The following is a 14243-nucleotide window of genomic DNA, read 5'->3' on the forward strand; positions in this document are numbered from 1 at the left end:
CACACACACACGCACACACACACACACACACGTGCACACACACAGATACATATACACATGTGTATGGAAAAGAATATCTCTTATTTTAGTGGGCTTTTTCAGAGGTGACATGAAGAGTTGAGGTGTGCATGAGATGCCAGGGAGGGCACAGCTGTAACTGTAGAAGGCAGAGAGCGGCTGTGCCAGTCCGTGTGCCAATGTGACCAGGACTCCTGACGTAACACCCCACCCATTTTAACAGGGGGTCACGGGATCTTTAATGACCGCAGTGAGTCCGGACTTTGGCTCAGCGCACGGGGGAGATAAAGCGAGGGACAGGAGGCTGCTCAGTGCGGAGACGCTCTCTGCTCTTTAGAAGGCATTACGGGCCCTTTAAGCGATTACACGCGCTGCGAGCGCGGGGGTGCAGCGGGGCGGGACACGCGGTCTGTGACACGGCTCTAATCCCGCTGCGGGAAAGCGAACACAGATCCTGAGACACGGGAGATGAAAGGCTCCTGGAGCCGCTGCTTCCCACAGTCGCCCGACGCCTCCTTCCTGCCGCTTCCGCGCCCGGCCCCTCCTTCCTGCCGCTGCGCCGACCCCTCCTTCCTGCCGCTGCGCCGGCCCCTCCTTCCTGCCGCTGCGCCGGCCCCTCCTTCCTGCCGCTGCGCCGGCCCCTCCTTCCTGCCGCTGCGCCGGCCCCTCCTTCCTGCCGCTGCGCCCGACGCCTCCTTCCTGCCGCTGCGCCGGCCCCTCCTTCCTGCCGCTGCGCCCGACGCCTCCTTCCTGCCGCTGCGCCGGCCCCTCCTTCCTGCCGCTGCGCCCGACGCCTCCTTCCTGCCGCTGCGCCGGCCCCCCCTTCCTGCCGCTGCGCCCGGGTACGGAACAGGATGCCCCAGCAGCCCCAGCCAGCGGCGGAGGCATCGCCACAAACAGCCCTATTAACAGAGCCTCAGAGACCCGGTCCAGCCCTGAGAGCAGCGAGCGAATGCGTGAGCTACACTACGCTGTCATGCAGCAGAGCAGCGTGAGCTAACCCAGCCTGGTGACCTCACACAGGTACTACAACACTGCATGCGTAATACTTCTCACGCTGAGCTCACACATACAAATGGACGAGAGTGAGAGTGGCTGATCTCTCACTTGTGCCTACAAATTGACTTCCCTTTTATGCCCTGTACCTGTATGTCTTAGGACAAGGCCACGTGCTCAAGTCAGGGGGAGGCGGGCATGTGCACAGTGTCCCGGGGGGGGCGGTCACCAGTGTCACTGCAGTCTTACAGACGCTGGGGATCAGGCCCTCACAGACCGGGACACCCTGACCATGTTCCACTCTGCACCGCGTCCAGCAGACACATCTGATTTATTAGGCTACAGACAGAGTAAGAATGACAACTATAATTGGCATTCGCACCGGATAATTTTTCTCCTCTGCGATCAACACACCTGCCAAACAATTCTTATGAAGAACCATCTGTCAGGATCACTGCATCATTTTTTTAAAAATAGCACTGACGATTTGGATGCATTTCACTGCTGGATTAAAAAAGAAAAAAAAAGTAACTGTTCCTATCGCTCCATAGTAATCAGGCACTGTATATTTCAACTGAATATCGAGTGTTGGACAGCATTCGAGGTAGTATTTATTGCTGTCAGTGAAAACGGGCCCAAGCTGTGCTGAAGCGGAACACGAGCACTAAGAGCCCCCCCCCCCTCTGCGAAACAGCTCTGCTCCCTGCTCAGCGGCAAAGCCCAAACGGACACCCACAAATAGCCTGGGATTACCCAATCCAATTTCTTTACAGAGCCAAATCTGCTCAGGACAGGAAGCAGAGGGCTGTCCGCTCGCTGGCCTCTCTCCCTGCCCACACTGCCCCTGGGCCGGACCACGCCTGGGGCCCCTCGCTGGCATCTCTTCCTGCCCACACTGCCCTGGGGCCGGAGCGCCTGGAGCCCCTCGCTGGAGTCAGGCCTGGGGCCGCTCGCTGGAGTCATGCCTGGGGCCGCTCGCTGGAGTCATGCCTGGGGCCCCTCGCTGGAGTCACGCCTGGGGCCCCTCGCTGGCCTCTCTTCCTGCCCACACTGCCCCGGGGCCGGAGCGCCTGGGGGCCGGAGCGCCTGGGGCCCCTCGCTGGAGTCGTGCCTGGGGCCCCTCGCTGGAGTCACGCCTGGGGCCGCTCGCTGGAGTCACGCCTGGGGCCGCTCGCTGGAGTCACGCCTGGGGCCCCTCGCTGGAGCCGTGCCTGGGGCCCCTCGCTGGAGTCACACCTGGGGCCGCTCGCTGGAGTCACGCCTGGGGCCGCTCGCTGGAGTCAGGCCGACGCACTCCCACCCTGCAGCTAACGGCGCTCACTAACTTTTAATTGTGCCACTTGCTCCCAAAATACCTATGCTCTGAAGATCAGAAACTCCCCAGCCTGTCTGTTGTGGAACTGTGGAGGAGCTAATTGCTTCTTGTTTAAAAAGAAAATGCGTAGGGGGCCCAAACCAATCAAAGCCCAACTGGTATTTCAACACAATCAGAGTCCATCAACATGAAAGCGCACACTGCGCTCGCTCGCTCTCTTTCTCTCTCTCTCTCTGCAGGTCTGGATCAATCACCTGGGGTACAATTAAACCTGAAAGATGCATTTTGGAACACATAATTAGCAAGATCCTTTACCCTTGTCATCAGTGCAAAAAAAAAAATCTGTTCCTCCCTCCCAAGCTTTGAGGCTAAATATAGCATCACAAGCTTCACATCTGATTGGCTCTTACAGCTGGGTGCACAGCACAGATTACTGCACCAACTAACAACTGCTGTATCTACAAACCTGGCGTGTGCGTGTGGTGTGCGTGTGTTGTGCGTTGTGTGTGTGCATGCGTGTGTCTGTTCATGTGAATGTGTGTGCACGTGTGCCCTGTGCAAGACTGCGTATGTATACGCATTTGTGTGTTCATATACTGTATGTGCCTGTGCGTTTAGGTGTGTGTGTTCAGTTCAGCATTGTGTGTGTGGTGGACAATTCCGGGAACAGGGCTAGCCATCTCCATGCGGTATCTTGCATGCTGACAAAGTTCCGCAGTTCAGTGCCATGAAATTATGAAAACATAACAGAGGATTTGCAGTAAGCTATGCTTGCACACCAGCTCTGTCCATCTTAGGCCCTTAAAAAAGCTCACCTAAGACACCTCACAATGCTCCCCAAGACCATGACTACACAAGCTAAATACTCCCAGGCGTTTCTGTAGATAAGGTGGCCATCAAAGTCAACTTTTTGAGAGACTGTTCATTGCATGAAGCTGCTGTTAGACTTACAGAATTCAAAAAGAAAATGAATCTGGGCTTAAAAAGAGCACGGCCTGTTTATATTTAAGCTCTGCACTTCCAATAGTACTGATATAGGTATTCAACCCACATCAGTCACATCTTTTAACTCCTGCTGTGTAACAACATAATGATGGTAGGCATTTCAGAGCTTAAACAGGAACCTATCATGAAACTTTTAATAGTGTCAAACATTTAAGCTAATATATTTACAAATATTTATGTTGTGTGTGTATGCATGCATGTGTGTTACAAACCAAGGCTGGTGAATATCTCATTTAAAAGGTAAATGTCCTTTAATTACATTTTTATATTATCTTATATGATACATTATCTATTTTAAAGACCTATTATTCAAGGACTAACTGTAATACAAAGACTTCAAACAGAGCGTATTTTTGGATAGCTAGTTTAGTCTACCTAGCTAACATTGCCATTAGGACAACTTGATGCAGCCTTGAATGTAGGCTACTCTAATAAACACCAAATAAAAAACAAGACCGTGTGAAAAGTGCTGATTGGCAGAATGTGCATGTGCCAGCCAATGACGGGTCAGGTTTTTACTTTGACTTAAACAAAAAACGGGAAGTGGGGGGAAAAAGTGAGGTACCAAGCAGGCTAAGCAGAGTGCCCGGAGGAGATCCAGCACAAACTACAAGGTCCTTCCATTGGTAAGACTGGGCAGATTTATGCGATTCATTTGGCTCTCAAAACATATAAACATATATTCCTTTGCTTTAAGTTCTGGCCTGCAACATTTGAAAGCATGCTATTAAATATAATATAAATATGAATGACCCTTTTCTCCATACTTTTCACCATACGTTCCAAAGGGAAGTAGAGGAGGACAGAAACATGTCTGATTACCCAGAAACAAAATGCCACGGGCCTGATTCAGTACGAAAAATAGCAGCTGCAAATGTTTAGAAATTCTGTTGTTTGCATTTTATAAGGTCAACATGGTGGTATCCTTTGACAAACACAATGTTATGGTCTCAGACCCGAGCAGTCTTGAGCTCTCAACCATTATTGGTCTTGGTCTTGACTATAGCGGAGGTAAAAGCACAAGGAGGCTTGAATGCTGACCATTAACATGGAAAATCAAATACAGTTCTGACAATTTGAAGCCATGGTGTAAAAGAAAACTGACTTTAGAGCTGGCACTCCAGCATGTATTTAAGCACACTGTTTACTGGTGCCTTGCACATACATGGGTAAGACTCACTTTGTGCTTACCACCGACACAGCAGACTAAGAGTCATGATTCATTCTGGTGGAAAAAAAAACACATCCAGTGCAAACATTTTGCATGCTCTGCTCAAAGCAGCACTTAATGAAGCCGGCAAGGAGCTATTAATGTTCAGAGGGAGGGAGGGAGCGTAACAGATGTGGTTAATATCCCCAGGAGAGTGCAGTCTGTACGGCTGAATGCGGGCTGACTGGAGACTGAACAGCCTGCCACTGGATGTGAGACTCTCTTACTTCACGGTCATCTGTGCAAATGACATTCATTATAACACTGGCCTAAACCTGGCTGGCGAAACTAAATGTGAAAAGAGTGCTTCTCTAAACCGGTCTGTGTTGAATGCAAAAGCCATCTGTTCCATGTAAGACCAGCCGCTGCAGAGTACCTGAGACCTGTAGCTGTGCTAGGCCTCACAGGGGGGAGGAGCTGCCGTTGCCCAGCAACAGGCGCAGACAAGCCAGTCAGAAACAATATGCTTGCCACAGCAAAACCGTATGATTGGCTCCAAACAGCAAGTCACTGGCGACGCAGTCTTTGGCCTCCCTGGCCAGTTCACCAATAGGGCCCATGCACACAAGTAGCCAATGAGAGTCCAGCAACCCCTCCCCCCCCAGGAGACAGCAAAAAATGAGCCTGACAAGGAGACGAGCCTGCTGCCCGGTCTAAATGTGTGGAGGGGGAGGGGGCGGCTGCTCTTTCTGCATGAGAGGCCCCATTACAATTAATCAAGGTCTTTCATTACTGTCTCCCCATTATTATTAGGATAAGGGTCATCTCTAAACTATGAGTAATGAGTTTTCATTAGCGTCCACTTCAGCTGCAGAAATCCAATTCTTCATTACATCTGAGGTGCTGAGTGCATCTGCGGCGCCTGCTCTCAACTACAGTACACGGCCAGGAGCTCACCCAACATGTCCTGCTCAGTGTCAGACAAATACAGCACCACATCAATAGTGCTGTTCACTTTTTACTGGTTTTAACATTATTTTCAGTTGTTCAAAAACTGAAACGGAATGACAAGTAGCTAGCGTTTTCTTTTTGAGTGGTGATAGACTTCCTGTACGTTGAACGTTTTTTTATTGAGACATCATTTCTTGTCGTACTACTTGTTATGAGTAATTGATAATAATAAGTTATATACATTTCAGAATAATAAGATAATTCAATCTGGAGAGACATGTTTACACACATATGTAAACACACACATATTCTAGCTCAAAGAAACGCAGTTGTGGATTCAGTCATTCTCCTTTACCATGAATTACAAATGAATGAAAGTGTTTGACATATTTTTAAATGGATTATAGTAAGTGCTTTAATGGATTATTGTATACATTTGTTAATTGTCTGTATGTTTGTAGCTGATCTACAGGCCTAGCAAGCATTAATGTGAGAATGTGGCATTTACAAGGTAGCTACAGCAGCTTAGTTTAAAAGTACCTAACGCTAGAAACGTCCCAGTGGTCAATTTTACGGCTGTCACTTTAAGAAAATCAATAAATCTCCCATCATGAAATACATATGGTCCCCCCTTCCAGACCTAAGCATATGTTACTCAACATTCTGATATAATCTGAATATCAACATTGGACAAAGAAAAGAGTTATAACCTTACTTACTTAAATGTCCATGAATGGTCAAAGCAACCATCAATTATCTTGCCTGCATGCTTGATCATTTTGATCACTGCGTATAACATTGCGAAAGGTCTAATAGTACCCAGCTGCAGGCCTGCAGAACAAGGTCCTGGCTGGGCAAAGCCCGCAATGGTAGGGGTTTTAGGGCTGCCCTAGTAGTCATGTACAGTAGCTGTAGCGGTCTGAGTCATGAACAGGATTGGATACTGAAACCTGATAGCACTATAGCACCTGTTCCCACATGACTGGTACCTACTAGCCCGAATCACAACACAGGTTTTGGTGCTTTTTTTCCCACTAACATACTCGCTCTGACAAAATTATTATATTAATAATAAAGGCATTGGCAAAATGGCAGAAAATGTAGCTAAATGTCCAATGGGGAGAATTACTGATTGTGGGACTGGAGCATGTGCGATGATGAGCAGTGAACAGAAGGAGCAAAATGCAAGCCGTAACTCAGCGGGTGGCATACCTGCCATTCCAACAACAGCCGTTTTTAAAAAACAAATCTTCACTGCCGACATACTCTCATTATTTGTTTTCTGAATTTTTTTAAAAATACACTGAAATAATATTCGTTTTTCATGAGATCAATATTTGAACATTAAGACAAACATTTGCTAAAGTTGAGAATATGCATTTAAACAGCTATTTGGTGTACACCAATTCTCAAATAAATCTACTTTCGGCTCAGGTGCCATAATGGGAGCCTTGTGGTAACTATTACTGCAGGACTGGTGTAACTTGTGTTTGTGTGTGTAGCGTAACGAGTGTGTGTGTGTGCATGTGCAGTGTGTGTGTGTAACTACATGTGTGTGCTACCGTGATCAGTGTCCCTGCCCAGACTTCCACTGCAGGATCATTACATCCCAGTTCCTCCAGACAAAAGCACTCAGAGAAGCTTCCGGAAGGCCGAGCACGGTACTGGCCTTCGGCACCCAGTAAGAGAAGAACGACGGTAAGTAACCGAATGACTGGCCACCACAGCCTCGTGGAAATGTCTGCCCGGGGAGGGCATTTTTATTTAAGAAGAGACAAATGAGCTGCCTGTTATCGTCCTGCTTCTTAACATGCAAATGTATGATAATATATACATGCCCAGATAACTCAGACTTGTTTGCATTTTATTTCCTGGTTTTTCCTTTTTTTCTCCTCACCATCACGGAAATGTAGAGATGCAAGCACTGAACACTACTGGCCTTCAGTGACCTATTTAACATGCAAGAGGGAAACAAAAATGTATTCTTCTGCACCAATGATAGCATTACTTGGCTTTTTAGAGACTACTCTGGAATATGTACAATGCATGACACATTTGAGAAGGAGGAACAAATCTAATGTATCTCCATGTTCTTTACTTCCTGTTCAGGAGTCCTTGCCCTTGAATGTAACCTTGCATATGACCAGGTACACTTATCTTGGAGGGGTAAACCATAAGTTGAGAGATGCTCACAGAGACAGACACAGAGATGGGGACAGACGTACATACGGGCACGCCAAGAGCAGACAGACAGACGAGAGAGACCATGCGGAAAACAACACATTCTTACACCTATAATGATGACAGTCTTTCTTACTTGACTGCTACAGCTAAGGATATGATAACTGAGGCGTCGCCTACGACTATGAACAGATATGACACAGAGACAGAGGGACGAACGGGCACTGACCCAGGCTGGTGGGCTTGATCAGCTCGTCCAGCATGTCGTAGAAGGGCAGCCTCTGCAGCTTGACGTCGGGGTGCACGGGGTGCAGGGCGGAGGGCAGGTGGGGCAGGCCCAGCTCGTGTTTGGGCCCCAGCAGGGAGACGGGGAGCAGGGGGGAGGGGGCCCCGTGCCCGTCGAAGCCCAGCTGGGTGAGGCCGGCGGGCAGGGCGCTGGTGGTGGAGTGCACGCTGGGCAGCGCCAGCTCCGCCGAGGACACCATCTTGGTGGGGAAGCGGCGGCGGTACAGTTCCTTTATTTTCATCTGCACGGCGGGGCTGCAGCCGGCCTTCAGTAAGTGCAGAGCCTTGGTCAGCAGCTCGTGTTTGCGCCCGTGCTTGTTGCGTCCCGCGTATCCCAGTAGTACTTGGAGCTCCGAAACACGAAGGCTCATTACCATTTGCTGTCATCGCAGGGTGGAGGCAGATGGAGAGAGAGAGACAGAGAGAGAGAGAGAGATAAAGAGAGAGAGCGAGAGAAGATATTCAAATCAGAAAATATTGTAAAGCTTCAGCTAGAGAGCAAACAAGGTTTCGCCATCTTGATCTTATTACTGTCATGCAGATCTGGCTCAAAAAGCCATGGGCAAACTAATCACAAACCCACACACAACACGTTCACTACAAACACACACACACACACAGATCCTTCTCACACGAATAAATTGGCAGTGTGAGCAGTTTGTGACGGTTTCAGACTGAGTGGAATTGGTTTTCACGGTCAGAGTCGGGGAGAAGTAGAAAGGAGAGATCTCAGTCAGCAGCTGGGGGCCGAGGCTGGAATGTCCCGACTCCCCGACGCAGCGCAGACTGTCACACTCAGTTAGGCCAGCCCTGCTGTAACATGTCAGAGCTAACCCGCGCGGCCCCGCGCTTCTCACACGTGTGCGAGGGACGAATAATCACTGCTGAAGAGACACTGCGTCTCCTCCCTCCCTCCCTCCCTCCTCATCCCCCCTCCCTCCCCCTCTCTCTCTCCCCCTCCCCTCCCCCTCTCCAGACGCGCTGATAGAGATGTCTGGATGGGAGGGAGGGAGGGAGGGAGGGAGGGAGGGAGAGAGAGAGAGAGCTCCGTTTTGCACCGAAATGAAGGACCCCGTTCCCGCGAGGCCAGCCCTCGCAATGACAACATTACACTTCCCGTACTGAAACCCAGACTGTTTACTGGCCAAACACACGCAGCCCACAACCCCCATCCCAGCCAGCCTCCACCCGCTCCGCCCACACAAAGACCACAGTGAGAGGGATGCTCCGCTCCCTCCCGCTCCATGAAAAATGCATGACGGTGCCGGGCCGCACTGCATCGCTTCTGTGCGGATGTGTAACATTCCTGCCATTCTGCAAGAGGAGCAATGAAAACAATCAGGGAAGAGAAACACAAAACCCTGAGTGGCCCCGATCCTCACCACAAAGGCTGTACCTCTATGACTGCAGAGCCCTGTACATCTATCACTGCAGAGTCCTGCACATCTATCACTGCTGAGTCCTGTACCTCTATCACTGCAGAGTCCTGTACCTCTATCACTGCAGAGTCCTGCACCTCTATCACTGCAGTCTTGAACCTCTATCACTGCAGAGTCCTGCACATCTATCACTGCAGAGTCCTGTACCTCTATCACTGCAGAGCCCTGTACCTCTATCACTGCAGAGTCCTGCACATCTATCACTGCTGTCCTGTACCTATATCACTGCAAAGCCCTGAACCTCTATCACTGCAGAGTCCTGCACATCTATCACTGCAGGGTCCTGCACATCTATCACTGCAGAGTCCTGCACCTCTATCACTGCAGAGCCCTGCACCTCTATCACTGCAGAGCCCTGAACCTCTATCACTGCAGAGTCCTGCACATCTATCACTGCAGGGTCCTGCACATCTATCACTGCAGAGCCCTGAACCTCTATCACTTCAGAGTCCTGAACCTCTATCACTGCAGAGTCCTGAACCTCTATCACTGCACAGCCTTGCACCTCTGTCACTGCAGAGTACATTTATCGCTGAAATGCAACATTGCACAGTTTTTTCTTTCAGGTAAAACAACGTGTCAATTGGATAAAAGGAGGCAATTCCAAGTTGCCTTTACAGAATAAGAAAAAGTTTTCTTCTAGAAGCAAATGTTGCACCTTTTATTTAACCAAATAGCATTATCACTTAAAGACTGAATCTTTGCTAGGTTGCTTGAGGACAAACTTTCCTACATAGGTCTTACAAACAAAAATCCAAATACAACCCTAAAAACAAACTGAATAAGACTTCCTCGTTAGCATCGGTGTTCATTTAGATCCAGACAGGAGGGCTTCCTTAGCAGCTCATCAACCCCGCTCCATTACTGCGTGCAAGGATGGCCTAATAAATAGCTTTTGCTGCTAGCTATCATTAAAGATCTTCCTTGCTAGCACACATTGTAAAATCCGCAACAAAGTCTGCAGACGTGCAGACGGTGTGGAAACATTTAGCCTACCAGTCCTAATTCATGGGACTGGCCATTGCCTGTGGCAGACCGTAGCATGTTCATCAGCATTAAGTTAAATTTTTCATCTAATTTGTCAGTTACATCCCTACTCGAGGAAAACAACCATTTTCAGGCAGGAATTGTACTTGTACGGACAGTGTAACTAATAGCACTGTTAAACTCTATAGGCTCAAAGAAAGTATAAGTTTCCCCTTCAGCTATCAGGAGCTATTATGATCATATTCTTGTGAGCTGTGATGTGACCCAGATCAGCAGGCATTCTGGACTGTAAAAAAGGGAAATAAAAATGTTTCTAAGTATTAAAGGACATTTCTGGTTCACACCCTCATTTCCATTCTTCTGGCGGGATCACAAAACAAAAATATCTCTTAATGACATTCCGTAGTAGTGTGAACTATTGCTCTATGCTACACGTTTTATTTGGATTGTCTCAAGCAGTGAAATGAGCTTTCACTGATATAAATTTAAACAGATAAGCAGATACATTTTAAAACGGCCACACACACACACAGGTTGTTATTTATTCACATCCCTATGACATAGCACATTAAGCACAGCCGCGAGGCACAGTTTCAGACTGTTCACACAGTTTCCCTGTGTGCTGTACGTCAGAACACAGCCGGCCCTGCAGAACAAAAGAAAAACACTGCGTGTGCTCTCCTCTCTGTCCCTCTCAACACACAATGTTCCAAGGCAGCAAGACTCTCCACTCCCACAGAGAGCAGAAACGTGTTACAGAAGCAGAGACGTACCCCGACGTGCGCTTTCTGTTCTCAATACTATAGAGAGAACTGACATTACTAAAGGAAAGCACACGTGCTGATGTACAGTGCCGCGACAAATATGCTACATGACCAAAAGTATCTGGACACCCCTTGGTTTGGGGCTGTTTTTCATGGTTTGGGTTAGGCCCGTAGTTCCAGAGAAGGCAAATCTTAATGCTACAGCATACAATCATAATCTAGACAATTCTGTTCTTCCCCAACAGTTTGGCTAAGGCCCTTTCCTGTTTCAGCATGACAAAGTCCCTGGGCACAAAGTGAGGTCTATATAGAAATGTTTTTTTCGAGATCGGTTTGGAACTTGACTGACCGGCCCAGAGCACTGACCTCAACCCCATCCAACACCTTTGGGAACAATTGGAAAGCTAACTGCAAGCCAGGCATAATTGCCCAATCAGTGCCCAACCTCAATAATGCTCTTCAAGCTGAATGGAAGCAAATCCCTGCAGCAATGCTCCAACATCTAGTATAAAGCCTTCCCAGAAGAGTGGAGACTGTTATAAAAGCAAAAGGTAGACTAATTTTACATTATTTCCCATAATTTTGGATGAGATTTTGGTTGTCAGGTGTTCATATACTTTTGGCCACGTAGTATATCTTCCACTATTGTTGTACATTTCATACACTGAATGGTTTCAGATCTTTAGATAAAATCTAATATTAGACAGAGTGAATCTGAGTAAACACAAAACACATTTTAGAAATGATTTTTCATTCATTTAATGAAAAAAATCATCTAACACCCACATCACCCAAAGTATTTCAGGTTTTGCCACAGCATCTCTATTGGGTTCAAGTCAAGACTTTGACTAGGCCACTCTAAAACTTCTATTTTGTTTCTTTTGAGCCATTATATGTGAACTTGTTTTTGTGTTTTGGATCATTTTCTTGCTGCGTAAACCAATTATGCTTCAGCTCAAGGACAGATGACTGGACATTCTCCTTAAGACTTTTACGGTACAGAGCGGAATTCATGCTTCCTTCATTAATGGCAAGTCATTCAGGTCCTGAGGCAGCAAAGCATCCCCACACCATCACAACCACCACCATGTTTGACTGTTGCTATGATGTTCTTACTGTGCAGTATTTGCTTTATGCCAGACATAATGGGACCCTTGTCGTCCAAGAAGATCCACTTTTGACTCATCTGCCCATAGAACATTATCCCAAAAGGCCTGGGGATCACCCAGGTGCTTTTTTGCAGATGTGAGACAAGCATTGATGTTTCTCTTGGTTAGCAGTGATTTCCACCCAGCAACTCTCCCATGAATCCCTTTTTTGCCCTCTTTCTTATTGCAGAGTCATGGAACACTGACCTTAGCTGAGGCGAGAGGGGTCTGAAGCTCTCTGGATATTCTTCTGGGATCTTTTGTGATTCCTGGATGAGTTGTCACTGCGTACTTGGAAAAATCTTCCCTCATCTCTTCTGAAATTTCCTTTGATCGTGGCAGTGTGCTTGTAGAAACTGGTGACTACTTCACTCTGATGGTAAGGTTCAATATAGGCTAAGTGAGGTCTATATTCAATATGACCGGTGCAATCAAGTCTGGCTGTAAATCTGCTGAATCTAATAACCAATTAAATTTGGTTAACTGGTTGATTGAGTAACTAAGGGGGCAATAACTTTTTCACATGGGTGATATGGGTATTTGATAACTTTGTTCATTAAATAAATTAATAATAACGTTAAATTTTGTGTTTTGTGTTTACTTAGTTTCCCTTTGTCTCGTGTTACATTTTGGCTAAAGATCTGACACTATTCAGTGTGACACATATGCAATAATAGGGGAAATAAGGAAGGGGGCAAATACGTTTTCACAGCACAGTACAGAAGCCACGTTTCCACGACAGCCATCCACCACCATATCCAAACAACCTCCATTCAAGCGGAGGAGAGTACCCATTTCACAAAGGTTTGGAAGGACAGAAGAGTAAAAGCCATTGATACTGCTGTGATGTCGTGTAAAGGGTCCTACCTTGAGATATCTGTCCCTAACAGGGTTAAAAAGGAGCGGCCTTGATGGGTGGGTGCAGTCTCTTTTAGCCAATCAAAACTGCTGTATAGAGGACGCTGATGACGTCTGGGTCACTTCAGTAACCGGATGCTTCCTCCTGTAGGCAAGAAGCTATGTTTCAGTCCTGATTCCCGCAGGATAAGGGAGACACATGCGAAAGAAGCAAGTGACTGGCCTTGTACGAAACGCATGGAGACAGGTACCTCAAATGGGAGCCTAAGAAGTATCAATGGCTTTTATTTTATCTTATTATATGGTTATTATATATTATATGGTTTAATATCGGGGTTTTGTTCTGGTCTGGGCTTGGCTGAACGACATTAGCCGCAGAATCCACAAAAGCATGTGGTAAAAATGCATATAAAACAGATTAACACCAGTGCAGAAATGGAGGCTCGCAAACAAAAGGTAGACGCAAACAGCCATGTTAAACCCCACTGACTCAAGAAACATAAAGGTGTCCAATAACTTGGACAGCCTATGACCTGCCAGAATCTCCCAGGATGCTTCACACTGAACCCAGGACACACCTGGCGTGGGGGCGAGGGAAGAGAGCGTGGCGCTGTCAGGCCGTGGTTGGCTGGCGGGAGCAGCGGTTAACTGGACCAGACCACAGGGAAATGATATCAGGAAACATGTGGATGGGGGCCAAGGGAGTGGCTTTATTAGTGTTTGGAGGGGGAGGGGTGGTATGCAAACCAGTCCTCGCTGGTTGCGCATGTGTGTGTGCGTGCGTGCGTGCGTTTCGACAAAAAGAGGGGGGAGGGGTGGTCAAGAATCAAATTTCACATCTGTGACAAGGAGGGAAAACCGATCTGGACACAGAAAGCTGGTCCACCTCTACATTCAAGAACATTCACCACTATTAACAGCACCGACCACTGCACACGTAGAACAGTTTGTGTCACAATAGCCCTCCTTTCTCACTCTTTATGAAGTCACTGCCGTAGATTCTGAAGGAAAAACAGGATTGTTTGGATGGCAATGGCTACCCACATTTGGTTTCTATTAAATCCTGTCCTTGTGCGGTGTGCAGACGAGAAGGAGTGGTGGGGGTGGGGGTATAAGCCTCTGAGCTTCCAAAACAAATGAAATTCA

The 14243-nt window shown here is 47.6% G+C and overlaps 1 protein-coding gene across 11 annotated transcripts in view; it reads right to left on the minus strand.

The window, feature by feature from the left end:
• pias1b (protein inhibitor of activated STAT, 1b) overlaps positions 1–14243 on the minus strand; it is a 41976-nt gene that overhangs the window by 10055 nt on the left and 17678 nt on the right. For 5 of the 11 annotated variants that reach the window (XM_035395313.1, XM_035395312.1, XM_035395311.1 and 2 more), the window contains one exon: positions 7846–8281. In XM_035395313.1, the coding sequence (XP_035251204.1) occupies positions 7846–8281 (436 nt within the window). Of the gene's footprint in view, positions 1–7845; positions 8282–12446; positions 12613–13106; positions 13243–13675 lie in introns of all 11 variants that reach the window. The other 6 variants (XM_035395307.1, XM_035395310.1, XM_035395308.1 and 3 more) reach the window with 4 other exon arrangements.

This window comes from Anguilla anguilla, chromosome 16, assembly GCF_013347855.1.
Source record: "Anguilla anguilla isolate fAngAng1 chromosome 16, fAngAng1.pri, whole genome shotgun sequence".
NCBI classification, from domain to species: domain Eukaryota; kingdom Metazoa; phylum Chordata; class Actinopteri; order Anguilliformes; family Anguillidae; genus Anguilla; species Anguilla anguilla.